General features: G+C 36.6%; 1 protein-coding gene across 1 annotated transcript in view; it reads left to right on the top strand.

The window, feature by feature from the left end:
* Positions 1 to 17,619, top strand: part of Smp_122750 (Jagged) — a gene marked incomplete at both ends in the record, with an annotated part of 52,034 nt that overhangs the window by 30,973 nt on the left and 3,442 nt on the right. The window contains 4 exon segments of the mRNA XM_018796394.1: positions 4,136 to 4,463; positions 13,123 to 13,251; positions 16,190 to 16,209; positions 16,213 to 16,381. Of these exon segments, the coding sequence (XP_018650611.1) occupies positions 4,136 to 4,463; positions 13,123 to 13,251; positions 16,190 to 16,209; positions 16,213 to 16,381 (646 nt within the window).

The raw sequence follows: 17,619 nt of genomic DNA, 5'->3' as shown, positions 1-17,619 counted from the left end.
CAGATGTTGACGTCTTCATAATCCAGTCGATCACCAGGAGAAAGAGAAAGGGTGAGAGTAGGCAACCTTGCCTAACACCGGTCTTTACCTCGAACGAGTCGGTGAGTTGTCCTCCGTGGACGATTTGGCAGTTTAGTCCATCATAGGAGTTCCGTATGATGTTGACTATCTTCTCAGGCACGCCGTAGTGTCGAAGAAGCTTCCATAGTGTCGTCCTGTCCACGCTATCAAATGCCTTCTCGTAGTCGATGAAGTTGATGTACAGTGATGAATTCCATTCGATTGATTGTTCCACAATGATACGTAGAGTTGCGATTTGATCTGTGCACGATCTATCCTTACGAAATCCAGCTTGTTGATCTCGAAGTTGAGCGTCCACGGAATCCTTCATCCTGTTTAACAATACTCTGTTGAAGACTTTTCCTGGTATTGAGAGGAGAGTGATGCCCCTGTAGTTGTCGCACTTGCTCAGATCGCCTTTCTTTGGTATCTTGATGAGAAGTCCTTCTTTCCAGTCTGTTGGTACATGTTCTTCGTCCCAAATCTTACCGAAGAGGATGTGGAGTATCTTGGCAGTTGCTGTTACATTTGCTTTCAGTGCCTCTGCCGGGATGTTGTCTGGTCCCGCTGCTTTGCCACTCTTGATTTGTCTAATGGCCATGCTGATCTCTTCAATTGTTGGTGGGCCAATATCGATTGGGAGGTCTGTGGGTGCTGCTTCGATGTTGGGTGGGTTCAGTGGAGCTGGTCGATTCAAGAGTTCCTTGAAGTGTTCTACCCACCTGTTTCGTTGTTCTTCTATATCGTTGATTACTTTGCCTTCCTTGTTTTTCACTGGTCTTTCTGGTTGACGGTAATTTCCAGCAAGTTTCTTTGTTGTATCATACAGTTGTCTCATGTTTCCCTCTCTTGCAGCCTTTTCCGCTGTCATCGCTAAATCTTCCACATATTTACGTTTGTCGGTCCTGATGCTCCTCTTCACTTGCTTGTTTGCCTCTGTGTATTCGGCTTGTGCCTTGGCTTTTTCTGCTCTTGTTCGGCTGATATTGATTGCTACCTTCTTGTTCCTCCTTGCTTCAATTTTATCCAGTGTATCAACAGTGATCCATTCCTTGTGATGGTGCTTCTTTTGGCCCAGAACCTCCTGACATGTTGAAACGATTGCCTCCTTGATACCTTTCCAGCTGTTCTCTATGGTGGTTCCCTCTCCATTGAGTAGGTCATGAAAGGCCTCGAACCTGTTGCTGAGGGCTATGTTAAATTCGTTGAGTTTGTCAGCATCTCGAAGAAAGGCCGTGTTAAACTTTTGTGATGTTGTCCGCGCCATTGTCCAGTGCTTCTTGAGTTTTAGTTTCATCTTGGCGACCAGCAAATGGTGATCGGATGCTATATCAGCTCCTCTTCTGGTTCTCACATCCTCCATCGTCCTCCTGAACTTTTTGTTGATGCAGATATGGTCGATTTGATTTTGTGTAGTGTGATCCGGTGAAATCCAAGTGGCTTTGTGTATGTTTTTGTGTGGGAATATGGTGCCACCTATGACCAGTTTATTGAAGGCACATAGGTTTGCAAATCTCTCACCGTTTTCGTTCCTTCCTCCCAGTCCATATTGTCCCATGACGTCTTCGTATCCCGTGTTGTCCTTTCCAACCTTGGCATTGAAATCTCCCATTAGAATGGTCAGGTCCTTGGTTGGGCACTTCTCGAAGATTGACTGCAGCCTATCGTAGAATTGGTCTTTAGCGTCTTCATCGTAGTCGTTGGTCGGCGCATAGCATTGGATGATGTTCATTGTAATGCCCTCTCTCTTTGTTCTGAAGGAGGCTTTGATGATCCTCGGTCCATGAGATTCCCATCCTATAAGTGCATTTTGTGCTTTTCTAGACAGCATCAATGCAACTCCTTGTGTATGTGGGGCATTTTCTTCTTCATGACCGGAGTATAACAGAAGTTCCCCTGAAGACAGTCGTTGTTGTCCAACCTGCGTCCAATGTGTTTCACTGATTCCAAGCACTTCCAGGTTGTATTTCCTCATTTCCGCAGAAATTTGGAAGACTCTGCCGGTCTCCCACATTGTCCGGACATTCCATGTACCTATAAAAATTGTCGCTCTGGTTGTAAGAAGGTGCATCGGCCTCATGACTTCCGAATGAACTCGGCTTTCATCATGAGACGTCATTTTTCCTTCTACTCCCAGGGCAGAGTTTGAATGGTTTGAATGATTTTTTCTGGTTAGCGTTTTTTTAGCGAGTTGATTTTCTACGGGATGGGGTCGCTAACCCCATGCCCAACCCTCCTCCTTTACCCGGGCTTGGGACCGGCAGTAGCCCCTGGAGGAGCTACAGGCGGAGTTCCGATTCTATATAGCTAATACAAAAATGAATTAAACTTTATCCTGTAGCATGAGCTACTGGCTATCTGGACTCATTAGCTAATTGGATAACGCGATGATGTTTTAAGTAAACGGTATCGAGTTCCAGTCCTGGTCTGAACATAAACTCTAGCATGCAAGTACATCCACCTGACAAGCCACCATCATTTCTGCTTATAATGTTTTTGACTTAAGACAACACCAAGACAATCCTCAGAGGATGCGGTCCTAAACATTATTACGAAGATTCAAACAACCAATACAAAAATGGAGTATTAATTAGGTGTTTTAGTTTGTATTACATTCCTACTTCGTTATTTTAGATGTCTCGATCACTTAGTGAAAAATAATCCGATAGTATATAAACACTGAATCATAAAAAGATATTTGTGTCCACTTAGTCTGTTGTTAAGTAAGCTCTTCTCATATGACTGTTGCTAACACTAAAATATGTTCAAATCTATATTCGTATTCTCAATTTGAGACTATATCTAGTCATGCCTAATTCACCCTGAAGTATTATCAAAGAACGTTAATTTATACATCTAATCCATATTATACTCTAAATTAATCAGCTTATTACTAAGACTAAATGTTACTTCATTATGAGTACATCAAAACGAGTCGACACAATTGTTTCATGCTTCATGGTGAAAAGTAACTTAGTTTCATACTAATTTAAATACACAGTAAGCATGAATCTTTACAAACTTTCTTACTATTTATTCAAAGTATGATTTATTGACAAACCAATCCGATTTAAGATATCAGAAGGAGGTTTCGTGGAGATTTTTGTAATTTTATAGATGAGATCATTAGTCAATTGAAGGTAGATCAACATGGAAAACCTGTAAGGTTAGACATTAACACTGTTGGATGCCGACCGGCTCAGTGGTCTAGAGGTTAAGTGCTCTGGCGCGAGACTGATGGGTCCTGTGTTGGAATCTCACGAAGCGGAATAGTGGATGCGCACTGCTGAGGAGTCCCACACTACGACGAAACGGCCGTCCAGTGCTTCCAGGTTTTCGATAGTGGTCTAGCTTCAATTAACTCATGATCTGAACTATATAAAATTACTGAAATCTCCACAAAACTCCCTTCTGATAACATTTAGTTACCAGGACACATCAAATTAAAAAAAAATTGTGATTAGTTTGAAGAATATGGATGTAATTTCAGAGATTCTTTAAATGATGTTAAGTCAGTGATAAATTTTCTAGGAAAGAATTAACTGAAACCAAAGGGAATGGAAATGGACATATAACTAACATTGAATTGCCCCTTCCAGCCATATAGAATGGTGAAGCCTAGTAGGCCCTTCTGGAGAAAATCGCTGCATCAGGGCAGGATAGCTGTTTCTGCACTGCTTACGCAGAACCGTTACATAACTCTCACAACCCATTTTTTTGTCTTTTTGGTTTGTTTGGGTAGACTCATTTTTATTTTACCACTCTTTTGAACTCTCAGTAATTATGCAATCACTCTATGTAGCATTCGTATTCGTTCTCGGGGATTGGTAGATTGGTTGATTAGGCCAATCTCCACCACCCGGGTCACCGCTCACATTAGTTCATGGAAACAGTCCCATGATTCAAGAGACACGACGAGGACGTATGAGTCGGACTTTGCCGCTCAACATTGAATTAAAAATTCCTCACACATCAAATATGATAATCAACTTTATAAGTATTCATCTATACTGCTATGAAAGCATTTCTTTCCATAATATTCCCCTTTCTCTTTGTTTATTCTCTTTTAATTCAGCGTTTATTCACAGTTATATTAGAAGCTTATGATTTAGTGAATCGTAATGAGAAATATTTAATTGATCGAGCTATACATCGTGGTCTATTACGTCCATTAATTTCTTCAACGAAGCCATTAAATCTCTCCACCGATTGGAATCAAGTTACTATATCCACACAATATTCTGGTTATACAATTTGTATTCAATTAACATGTGAATTAAATCATTATGGTAATGATTGTACTAAAGTATGTCAAGTCAATGAGAATCATACCAAATTTAAATGTGATGCAAATGGTGATAAAATATGTGAACCTGGTTGGAGTGGAATTGAATGTGATAAAGGTAATTGAATGAATTATTTATTATTCTATCTGTCTATCTCTATCATTCTATAATGTCTTAATTTGTAGGTAGCATCCGTCATATGAGGTAATCCAGAACATCAAGATGAATTAGACAAGTGTTTCGTGTTCGTTGAGGACACCATAGTAATCACAATTGATTGATCACTGGGTGGTGATAAATGTCATGCTTGTCAAGTCCTTCTTAGTGCTGATCGAATGCTATCGATCAAGTTACAATGTGGCCAACAGTCTAGGTGGCTCGACACTGCTTTCACTATATATATTGAAATAAGTTGGTGGTTGGAGGTGATCTCAGTCCTACAGGAGGTCGGTCGAGGCCCGGATAGCTCAGTGGTAACGTCTTGGACTGTGAAGCTGAGTGACACGGGATCGAATCCGCCAAGGAGCATCAGTTCCCTCAGGATTACAGGTGCACCTTGCTGACGAGTGCCAAGTAGCACGAAACCCGGATCCAGGGTTGCCTGTTGACCACCTCCAACCACCAACTTACACCTTGTTAATACATATTCACTAGAAATCATAACTGGCAGAATTATGATATATTAGAGATGAGACAATTGAGATAAATAGGACTGGATAATCATCACATAATATTCAAAACTGGTTGAAGTTGAAATTGTACTATTTGGCACCGACATACTGGTTCAAATGACTAAGCGTTCAGCTTATTATCATTATTATTGCAGGTGGTTTATAGAGATTGTTGGCTTTGATGATTCAACTTAAGGAAATTAAGTGCCTGGGTTCGACGGCCGTGTGGGTTTCTTGTGTGCACTTCTATAGAGTCCCATACTAAGACCAACCAGTTGTCATCTTCTCCTTGATGAGTTTATTCTGTGATTAGTACAACCAGCTATTTTTCATGCCTATTTGTATGATGTAAACATTGTTTATATAGGGAATTATGAATGTAAGTTTGGAGAGTGAGTAAGTTCATTAAATCCTATCATATACCTGCTACGAAGCTTTTCATTTATCTTTCCTTTTGTTGTTTTGTTAACAGTATGTAATTCTGAGGAATAATTAAGTCAACAATAACCTAAACTCCGAATTATTAGACCAATCTTAACTGATTTATCATTTAGTTTTATCCAAATTTCATCATTGTTCATAATACTGATATACTTGATGGTATTGTGGTGTGTGCTACTTATATAGACATAAGTAGTATATATCATGAGTCAGCAGTAGAATATCTGGGAGCCAAAGATTGAGAAGATCCAGAAGGAAAGAACAGAAACAGAAAACAATTGGTATGGAGATGAAGGAACAGTAAAGTTTGAGATGAATGATTGACATTTACAAAGGAACAGGCAAGTTGGATTAATATTTTGCAATTTATTATCGAATCTCACGGGGCGTGATCGTGGATGCGCACTGCTGAGGAGTCCCACACTACGACGAAGCTTCCGTCCAATGCTTACAGGTTTTCCATGGTGGTTTAACTTCAATTGATTCATGATGTCAACTATTAAACTTACTATAATATCCACAAAACACCTTCTGATATTAATTAACATATGCTCACTAGTGACTGACTTCAAGAGGTATTTCCTGGAGTTCGAGTGATAAGCAGTAACCAGTAAAGTTCAACCAGGTCTGTTGTGAGATAACAACTCACTGAAGACAATTGGTGACTGGTCGCTCATATGTCGTGGATTGGTTTAAGTTAGACATTAACACCTTTGGATGACTACCGACTCAGTGGTCTATCGGTTAAGTACTCTGGCGCGAGGCTGGTAGGTCCTGAGTTCGAATCTCGCGAGTGTGGGATCGTGGATGCGCTTTGCTATGTAGTCCCACAATTTGACAAAATGACCGTCCAGTGCTTCCAGGTTTTCGATAGTGGTCTTGCTTCAATTAACTCATGATTTCAACTTTTTTAAGAAATTTCATTTGGATATTTTATCATACATTTAATTAACATTTCAACAAAAAAACTTGTTTTCTATCTTTTATCGGTTATTTTTTTATCGCTTCTAAACTTTTCTCTCTTTCACTCCTTCTCTTTTCCTTTCTCTCTTTCTATCTCACTCACTCACTCACACACACCCACCTACTTCAATTACGCCTGTCACTCCTAATGGAGCATAGGCCACCGACCAACATTGTCACACACTTACACACACTCTATTTTGTTTTGTCATAATCAATCATAAAAACGTGAAAAAAACGAATTCCATTTTCAATTTTAAAAGTTTATTAAATAACAAAAAAAAGAAGGAGAGAAAAGCAAACAAAAAAAGTAACAGAATTATTGACAATTAAACTAGTGAAATGTTTATATTTTCATGATTAAAACAACCATCCTCTTTATAACGAAGATGAAAACATTCAAAATAGACTATAATTTAGATGATATTGTAAAGATTGAACAATTTTATAAGAAAAGTTGGCGTGACTATAGTTTATGGACTAGCCAATCAGAAGCGTTTTTGTGGGATTTCAAGGTCACGGCGCCAATTTCAGTATCTGATGCTCATATATGATCGGTTCACAAAGGATTTTGAAGAAGACTTGACAATTAAGCGGTTACAAAAATGAGACTACTAAGAAGTTCGTGTATTAGTAATTGCTGGTATTAAATAACTCGTAGACCTTGTACAGACTACCGTGATGTTATCCTTCGATGTAATATATGTTGAAGGAAGACGTTTGCTAGAATAGGAATCGTTCTTGTTCGATCAAGATTGAGACTAAGGCATATTATAATGAATGCCGTGAACTGTATAATAAAAGCACCAATAACATTGGTTGCAATAATCGCAGATGTTACTGAAGCTTTGGCTGTTCAACAGGTATGAGTATTGTAGGGACATATCCATAATAAAAATGATAAAATTACACAACAAAAGTACACGCAAACAATGAAAAAGCCATGTAGTCGAGGATGAGAGGGTTTTTAAGACCTTATAATGGCTCCAGAGACCAATTATTATGGAGCCATATGGATGAGTTCCTCTACCTTTGAACCTTTATCTAACCTTGACAAGTTTTTGGACCATATAAAAGATGTGTATCCACTTTAATTATTTGATTTTGTATAATATATTTGTGTTCTATGCTGATTGTTTACTGTTTGGCTAACATTTGTCAAGGTCACTTATGATTCGCTCAAAGGTCGTCCATAAATTATAGTCTCGTCGGATGATTTTATATCATGTTACCCTTCATTGAGGAGCATAAGCCATCCACCAATATTCTTCATCCAACTCTGTCCTTCACAATCATTTACACTTGTTTACAGTTGATATTCATACAACTTATCAACAATGAATACTGACAATTCCTTCAGCGATCGTTCTCATGATCCCTCACTGACTTGATATCTAATTGTTTTATTTTTAACTTGATGGATGGTTGGATCATGTGTTTAATTAAAAAACAACGCAGAATAGGTGACTCATTTCAGCGAGATATTCGATTTATGATTGCATCTCAAAACAGTCAGTCTTAAACTTATCATGATGTGTTTAAACCAAGAAAAAAATGAAGTTTTTCACAGCAGGTTTTGTTCCACTCCAAAACTTGTCAGCTAGAGATGGTTATCTTAGTTCGGTTGTCTAATGAATTACGCTTTGATGTTTTGTGTGATAATCACGATACAAATTCATATATATATCCAATTAACTGAATTCCTACTATAATGAAATGTCCATTCTAGATTTCAATATTGTCTACTAACCTAAATGTTATTAGGGGGATATTTATTGGGGATATGAGAATATTGACTAAATGAGTTTTTATATAAACGAAAATGATCAAACGCTGTTTCTAATACAAACAAAAGGAAAATAGAAATCAACAATAGACTTCTGTGGGAGAGAACAAATCAGTTTCCAACTTGGAATCGTGAAAGGAAACAAAAAAAAGATGACCAAGAAACACATTGAGTTTGGAATTGGGAAGAGACATGGTAATAATGAATATCGACTGTAAACGAGTGTAAATGATTGTTGAGTACAGAGTTGGATGGAGAGTGGCGGCCTATGTCCCTCGACGAGGCTTAACATATGTACGTAGTTAAGCTACCAATAACAATAACTAGTCAGACAGTCATAACACAATAGTATTGTCAATGATCCTATTGAAAATATTATATAGTGAAGCATTGTAATATAAGTTGGATGATAACTGTTATATTCCAAATGTTTTATACCTAGCAATATGCAATATTGGTTGTCCTCCAGTTCATGGAACTTGTTCAAGACCAGGAGAATGCGAATAAGTTGATTATTTTGTTTCATGGATCATTGAGTGGTGCCTAATTTCATATTTATCTAATCTTTTCTGATCCTGTTCGAATCCCATTGATCAAGTCTCATTTCGAATTAGTTTTATCATTAAAACTATTTTCTATGTGAATCATAAATGTTTACAAATCATTAAAAGAAAAACGAAATTATAATAGTAATTTGATAGTTGAGTCCATGAGTTCGAATATGTCTGTTGTGAGGCAGTTACTCACTAAAGACAATGGTGGATGGTGGCGCAATAACGTGGATTGATTAGAGTTAGACATTAACACTATTCGATACCGACTTAGTGGTCTAGAGGTTAGGCATTAGCGCATGAATCTGACAGATCCTGGGTTGAGCCCCTTATGGTCGGGATCGTGGATGTGCACTGTCGAGGAGTCACATACTAGGATGTAACTGCCGTTTAGTGCTTCTAAGTTTTCCATGGTAGTCTAGATTCAATTGACTCATGAATTCAACGATTAAATGAGTTTTTAATTTTCGTTTTGGAATAAAATAATTATCGCCTTCCATCCCCTACCTTCCCCCCACACCAAATATAATTTACAAAAGGAAAGCAAATAAACAAAACTTTTATTTGATCATATATCGTGAATATTTTTCTTTCATGTAACTGTAATCAAATGACAACAAAGATTGTTAGTCGGGTTTGCTTACTTGTCTTCTATTGCTAAACTGATATCTCTTCTTCAATTTTTTTGATTGAGATTATGAATCGATTAATGTCAAACTCCTAATGAGAATCTAGAAGCACTAGATAGCCATTTCGTTGTAGCATTGGATTCCTCAACAGTTCATATCCACGATCCTGCATGTGGGATTCGAACTCAGAACCTTCAGCCTCACGCGCAAATGTTTAATCTCTAGAGCAATCAGCTGGCATCCAACGGTATGCATTGATTGCTAAAGAGTCTTATACTAGAACGAAACAGGAGTCCAATGCTTTCAGATTTTAAATAATGGTCTTAAATTGGTCGATTCATGATCTCAATTAAAACTCAACATTCTCCACACTATTCCTTTTTTCCAGATTACTGGTAAAACAAAAACGAACATAATAAACAAATGAATGTTGTTGATAAGTGAATAAAGTATAGATATACACTAGTCACTTTCCTATTGATTGAATTAGTAACTAACAATGAAATTTTTAAAAGATACATTTGATATCTATTTAAGAATAGTCAATTGTTTATTGTTAATGTAGGATTTCATATTGTGGTGTGGGTTACTGATATCCACATAAGTAGTATATGGTGATAGTCGGGCATTGAATGTATTTCAGTAGAAGATCGATAAGGAGAGAATGAGAACAGCATGTAATTGGTATGAAAATGCATGAACAATCAAATTAGAGAAGACGGACTGATATTTGCAGAAGGAACAGTTAAGATTGTGACAATTGATTAGTAGTTTGTGAATTCACTATTCACTATATGGAATATGAAATACATTCGATTATCCCCACCAATGTTCTTGTTCACTACAATATGTCCATAGGTATCTTTTACAAATATGTTCCATAATACTATTTAGTCATAGCATGGATGCATGGATGATAGTTAGTTAAAGTCAAATCATATTTAGATCAAATTGAGTAAGAATAGTGAATGTTTACAAGTAAGTTACCATTGGACATTTTTTAGTTGCTAAGATAACTATGACCCTCATGATGAAACGAACCTATATATTATTATCAGAAGGGGTTTTTTGGAGATTTAGTATTTTCATAATTGAAATCATGGGTCAATTGAAGCTAGACCAACATGGAAAACCTGAAGCACGGACGACCGTTTAGTCCTATTGTGGGATTCCTCAGCAGTGCGCATCCACGCCCTCGCCTCGTGAGCAAGATTCGAATTCAAGACCTACCAGTCTCGCGCCAGAACACTTAACCGATAGACCACTGATCCGGCATCCCATGGTGTTTATGTCTAACGAAACGGCCGTCCAGTGCTTCCAGGTTTTCCCTGGTGGCCTAGCTTCAATTGACTCACGCTTTCAACTATGAATCTTTTTATGTTATTCAATACACTAGTAAGTGATTAAGTATGCAAGAAGTAATAAGAAACGATATTTATCAATAGTTGTTAAAGCTTGCATGTTTTTCCCTGTTATATGTATATTTTACAATTGAATTTATTAATCTCAGTTGATATTTGAGTTCATCTTACCCTGATGAATTATGGGTAATCATCGAGATATATGTTGATTCCTGATGGTCGACATTTTATTATAAATCTATAAGATAGTTTGTTGTCACCATGATTACATGAATTAAAGGTGATACCACATTTGAGGCTTGATAATGTAGTTGATATAACGATAAAGGCCTTTGAATTGTACACAAGAAGTACTGGTAACGTGATTATGAATACTATTACAGGGTCAAATATTTTCCATATAAACAGTTTTTATGTTATCACTAAGCATCGTTAAATTTAGGGTTTCAGTACCAAACATAAGTCATTTACTGATTCAATAGGTGTGATAAAACCAAGCAGAACACCAATGTGATGTGGGCTACTTATTTAAGACATAAGTAGTATATACCATCAGTCAGGAATAGAATATCTAGCAGCAGAAGATTGAGAAGATCTAGAAGGGAAGAACAGAAACAGAAAGCAATTAGTGTGGAAATCCAGGAACAATGAAGCCTTAGACAATGAATGAACATTTTGCAAATGAAGCATCAGAGCATGGTTTTTCTATTTGTTGGTTGTCCTCATATGTATTCTCCTCCACTACTTCACCTATAGTATTCTGTTGTTTTTTGTTTAATTCAACACTCATAATAACTTTCAATTTTCATTAACTCATTCTTTATAAGTTGTGCAACTGGTTGGCAAGGTCCACTTTGTGATGAATGTATCAAATATCCAGGATGCGAACATGGAACATGTAATGATGCACCATTTACATGCCGTTGTTTACCTAATTGAGGTGGATCATTTAGTGATCAAGTTTAGTTAATAAGATTCCTGTCAATAAGATTCCTTTTTTACAAAGATTTACTAAGTAATATTACAAAATTATGAGTGGAAACTTTTTAAACAATGATTACATGTCAGAAGGAGGGTTTTGTAAAGATTTTAGTAATTTTATATAGTTGGAATCATGAGTCAATTGAAGATAGACTACTTGCAGTTGTAGTGAGAAACAGTAACCAGTGGAGTTCAATCAGGTCTGTTGAGAGATAGTAACTCACTGAAAACAATTGGTGAATGGTTGCCCGATTTCGTGGATTCGTTGAAGTTAGATATTCACACCATTGGATGCTGGATGGCTCAGTGGTTCAGAGGTTGTGCGCTGACTGGGTTGGAATCTCGTGAGGCGGAATCGTGGATGCACAATGTTGAGGAGTCTCATAATAGGACGAAACGTCTCTCCAGTGCTTCAATGTTTCCCAGGGTGGTCCAGCTTCGATTAACTCATGATTTCAATTATATAAAATGATTATATGTATAAAAACGATTCCATAATATATCAATATATTTTTAGTAATAATTCGATTTATGATTCACTTCTCAAAGAAAGCTATCACATGTCAAGTTATAATTTAATCACCATTGTTATTATTATTAGCTTTATTCAATATTATATTATTTGGTACAAAATCGAATTCTCAGCATAAAGTATTTCAACATGTTTACGTTTCTTATTTCTTCGTTGCTTCTGATGATAAACATTCAGTGATCGTCAGTTGGATGTCAGCAGTTCAGTCAATCGACATATGAATAATGTATATTCTTTTTGCGGCATGTTCCCAGCATACACGACATCTCTGATTAGGCCTTTTGCAACTTTTACAGCGAAAGGTTGTGCAGTTTTCAGAAACGCACAGGAATAGGTTGTGTGCTTAATAGCCATAATTATGTATTAAAACAAACGATATTAGATAACTTGTTGAAATATATAGATGACGGGAAACAGGTAGCCCAGATGTTAAAGCAGGCCGCCTTATTTGTCTGCCTTATTTGTGAGTGACCTAATATCAAAGGAACAACCAGTATGAGATTATTGAGATAAATGTATACTACTTGACTCCCAGTAACTAGATACTCCTGTGTTCTTGAAGAAAATAATGCTTCACATGGAGTTTGAATCCTGATTTTCATAGTCAAACGAAACTATCGACTGAAATATTCAAGCAGTAGGCAACTTGATGAGATATCAAATGAAGTCAATCCGTGAGAACTAATCAATTTTCTGTTTGGGAGTCTTTAGTGTTAGCTGAATTCACGATGGCACTATTTCATGTCAGCGAAAAAAGGTTTATAGGTACATATATGATTCATTCATACTCATCATTACAACTAAAACGGACGATTATTCTATTCTATTTTCTATTTCATTGGTAACTAATCGAATATACAGATTTGGATTATTGTGGACGACATCAACCATGTTTAAATAATGGAATATGTAGAAATTTGAATTCTTCATACTCGAAACCATTCAATTGTAGTTGTACACGTGATTTTACCGGGGAATATTGTGAAGTAAGTAAGATTATCATGTATAATTCTTCTGGTTAAATTATTCATTGTTAATTTATTTCGAAATTTGTCACTGACTTAATTACTTACACCTGTTGACCCTCGTGGAGGAGTATAAGCCGTCCACGAACATTCTCCATCCTACTCCGTCCTTAACAAGGCTTAATACTTGTTTACGATGGATATTCATCCATTTCATGTCTCTTTCCGACAGACAGTTGTGTTGAGTTCCATATGCTCTCCAGTTGTAAAAATGCTGCCCTTACCTTACCAATCCTTACCTTTACGTTTGCAGTGGGTCCTATTTGATCATTGATGATGTTGACCAGCTACGTGAAAGTTTCTACCTCGTCCAGAGTTTCTCCATCACATGTGATTGATTTGGTTAATATTCTCTGTGTTTGGCTTGAGGATCTTGCTTTATCCCTTGTGAGTGGTGGGGCGCACTGATGCAGAGGCTGCTGCTACACTTTTTGTCTTGATCTGCACTTGTTGATGTGTATGGTATAGAAAGGCTGGATAATATGTGAAGTCCAAATCGTTTTGTTGCATCCCAGCTGTCTAAATTTGTTAGTATAACTTCGTCTTCTAATTAAGTAGTTTATATACTTACCTTCGAGTTATTAACTTTTTCTCAAGGCAAGCTGGCTGCTCAAGATGAAGTTGAATTTAAGTAGTAAAGTTATAACGTTGAGCTAACTACTTAGAACTGAACAATTTAACAAAAGAGCTATTATCCTCGATAGTAACAAGGAACAATCAGTGTATTCATATAGCTTTTTTGAGAACTTTATGTTGGAGTCTATAAGATTTCGATTTCTGGTTTTCTTGAAGTTCATTAATTATTTGTGATTGTATTTAAATTTATGTTGGCACTGCAAACAACTACCATAAATCGGACATTCAATGTATAGGCTGAATGATCCGAGTTTGAAACTCACAAGGTCCATCTGTTCAATAATGGTTGTAGATTACCCCCAATCTAATGATATCAATATAATAAGCCCATATCACCACTATTATGACTCGATCAAAGACTTTATTACCATTACACATTTGACAATGTCAAATAAGGGAAAATTTATCCTAAAATTTCTATGATGTATCAAGTTTGTATAATAAATCAACACAAGCACTGAACTAGAAAGGATAAGATGGATTCTTGGACAAATGATTGTCTTTTGTTTTAACATATACAAATAAGATGAGTAGTGAATCGTAAAATCTTCATTTGAAATTTCATAGATCATCTGGAAAAACTCATATCAACCATCAAATTCATGTACACACACTGCTAAGGAGTTGTGAATATATTGAATGCCTATTAGGCTTCATTTATTATTTTTTTTAATGTCAGATTATAGATAGCTCTCTTCAAACTAAGGAGAATCGCTACATGACTTAAATGACATGAAAGCAAAATAATCTAACAAATGTCATTTACCTACTTATGAGTAGTTAAAGTAGTAATTGTAAAAAGATGCGTTGATTTGGGGAATAAGTGAGAGATCGTTGAAATTGCACTTAGTTAAAAGCGATTGATATATACTCTATAGTGTTTCAGTATCGCATTTTATAGGTTAAAAGAATCGTTTAAATAAACAATGAACGATTGAGGTGGATAACTGCGAGTGGTTTTTCTTTACGAAGTTTAGCACATCCATGGTAAGCAGAGATGGCCAGTTGCAGACCTAACAAATCGATGGGAAGATTCAAACAAGCAATACTGAATGAATTTAAGCACATCCGATTATATGTATAGATGGTGGGAAAAAACTCCATTGATAGACTTCATTACTGTATTAATAATCCGTTTTCTAAGAAAAGTAATAATCTTTCCTGGTTAGCGCTCTTTTCAGTGAGTTTGTTTTCTAGGGGATGGGGTCGTTAACACCATTTCCAACTCTCCTCCTTTATCCGGTCTTAGAACCGGAAGTAGCCCCCAGAGGGGATACAGGCGGATTCTAACGAAAATATTAACAAATTGTTTTTTTTCCGATAATGAATATAGAATTGGTACCATGTACAATTGATCCATGTAAATGTGGTCGTTGTATATCATTTATGAATGTGAATGTCAACCAGGATGGCGTAGTGATCATTGTGAAGAGAGTAAGTTCAGTGAATAAAAGTTATTTGATTTAATACTTTAGATATTGACACTTAAATTGAAGGATATGGTGTTCAGATACCGAAGTGGACACCAAATCTGGGATATATAAAGTACATCCAGCTGACGAGTTGTAAATAAGACAACATGTACGTAATGGATTTCACTATTAGCCACATACTGTCTATTCTGCATCAACTTGTCTGACATGTCTTAAACAATATGTTTCAGTAAACTTAATTGACATGTATGATAATTTGAATGCTTGTTATCTGGTTATGCGGTCAGGTTCAATCAAAACTTCACACACCACCTAATAGTTGAAACAACCGGCAATGAGAAAGTGAGAAAATTAAGAATACTTAGGAAGCTTTAATGTCAGAACAGAATCAAAAGTTTACATCAATCACGTATACATGGATTCATAATGAATGATCCAGACAGAGGTATGTAGGCCATGAACAATTCACATATTCATAATACTATTCGTTTCTCATCTGCCAATTAGTCTAAAGTCAGCATATGATCTACCTGGCTTTTCAGCAACATATGGAGTAATCTAGGTTGAATTCTGTGTACAATCAAGAACCTTGATGGGAGAGTAGGAGATTCTGAAAGTCCTAGGTTCGATTCCTGATAGTTCCATGGCGTAACCTCGTTAGAACGTTTCATGCAAGGACGGATAATTATTCTCCCATGTTAAATGATTCAGTAAAACACAAATCTTAGTTTCTATTTATCTTAACAATAAAACATACTTTTTTCTCTATTTTTCGTGTATTACATATTGATTATTGCCTAATCAATACATGTTTAAATGGTGGAACATGTCAAGATTTAGATGGTCCTGGTTTCTAATGTTTATGTCCATCTGGTTATAAAGGATCCAATTGTCAATTAAGATCACCATGTAGTAATTCACAATGTGTTCATGCAGTCAATTGTAAACAATTAATACAACCAGTAAATGGAATTGATTATGAATGTATGTGTCAACCTGGTAGGACAGGACAATTTTGTGATCAAAGTAAGTGAAAAAAGAAAGAAAGATGGGTATTTTTTAATATTTTAAAAAGAATAAAAAACTCGATCAGTCATTTTTATATTTATAATACATTGGAATCGGTTTTGAGTCATCTTTGACAACATCACAGTTTGCTTATTTGTATGATGTTGATGATGATGTGATGAACCACATACCGTCAGTCCAATCTCATAAAATGATCACTTCAGCATCTTTTCCATATAGTTGCATTCTCTACTAGACCACCATAGAAAACGTGGAAGCACTGGACTGTCGTTTCTTCCTATTGTGGTACTCCTCAGCAGTGCACATCCATGATCCCTCCTCGCGAGATTCGAACCCAAAACCTATCAGTCTCACGCGCGAGCGCTTTACCTTTAAAACCACTGAGCCGGCTGGCAACCAATGGTGTTAATGTCCAACTTCAACCAATTCACGAAATTGAGCGACCATCCACCATTGTCTTCAATTGACTTATGATTTCAATTATATGAAATTACTAAAATCTCCACACAAAACCCCTCTTGTTAAATAGATGAGATTGAATGATACAAGTTGAATAGTATGAATGTATGATCTAAAGCTGTTAATATCTTCTACTGATCAGTTGGGTTTTCTTTTTTGAAGTGGATTTGACTAAAGTTATCCATAACGACTAATTATTGCTCTCCAATTAATTAACAACGAGCAGTTACTTACTTAGTTACATACTTACGCCTGTTACTCCCAATGAAGCATACGCCGCCGACCAGCATTCTCCAACCCACTCTGTCCTCCTACTTCCTTTCTAGTTCTATCAAGTTTTTGTTCGTTCTTCTCATGTCTGTCTCTATTTCTCGACGTAATGTGTTCTTTGGTCTTCTTCTTCTCCTTTGACCTTCAGGATTCCATGTGAGGGCTTGTCTTGTAACGCAGTTGGGTGATTTCCCCAAAGTGTGCCCAATCCACTTCCATCGCTTCTTTCTGATTTCCTCCTCCACTGAAATCTGGTTTGTTGTCTCTCACAGTAACTTGTTGCTGACAGTGTCCGGCCAACGGATCCGAATACAACTGTTAATAAACACCCGTATCTTCGGGATGATGGATTTTGTGGTTCTCCACCTCTCCGCCCCATACAGTAGAACTGTCTTGACATTTGTATTGAAAATTCTGATTTTGGTGTTGGTTGACAATTGTTTTGAGATCCAGATGTTCTTCAGTTGTAATGGTTTGAATGGTTTGAATAATTTTTTCACACTACT

This window comes from Schistosoma mansoni, chromosome 2 (assembly GCF_000237925.1).
Source record: "Schistosoma mansoni strain Puerto Rico chromosome 2, complete genome".
NCBI classification, from domain to species: domain Eukaryota; kingdom Metazoa; phylum Platyhelminthes; class Trematoda; order Strigeidida; family Schistosomatidae; genus Schistosoma; species Schistosoma mansoni.
The sequence above is the reverse complement of the archived record's forward strand: the minus strand, read 5'-3'. Positions and strand labels throughout refer to the sequence as shown.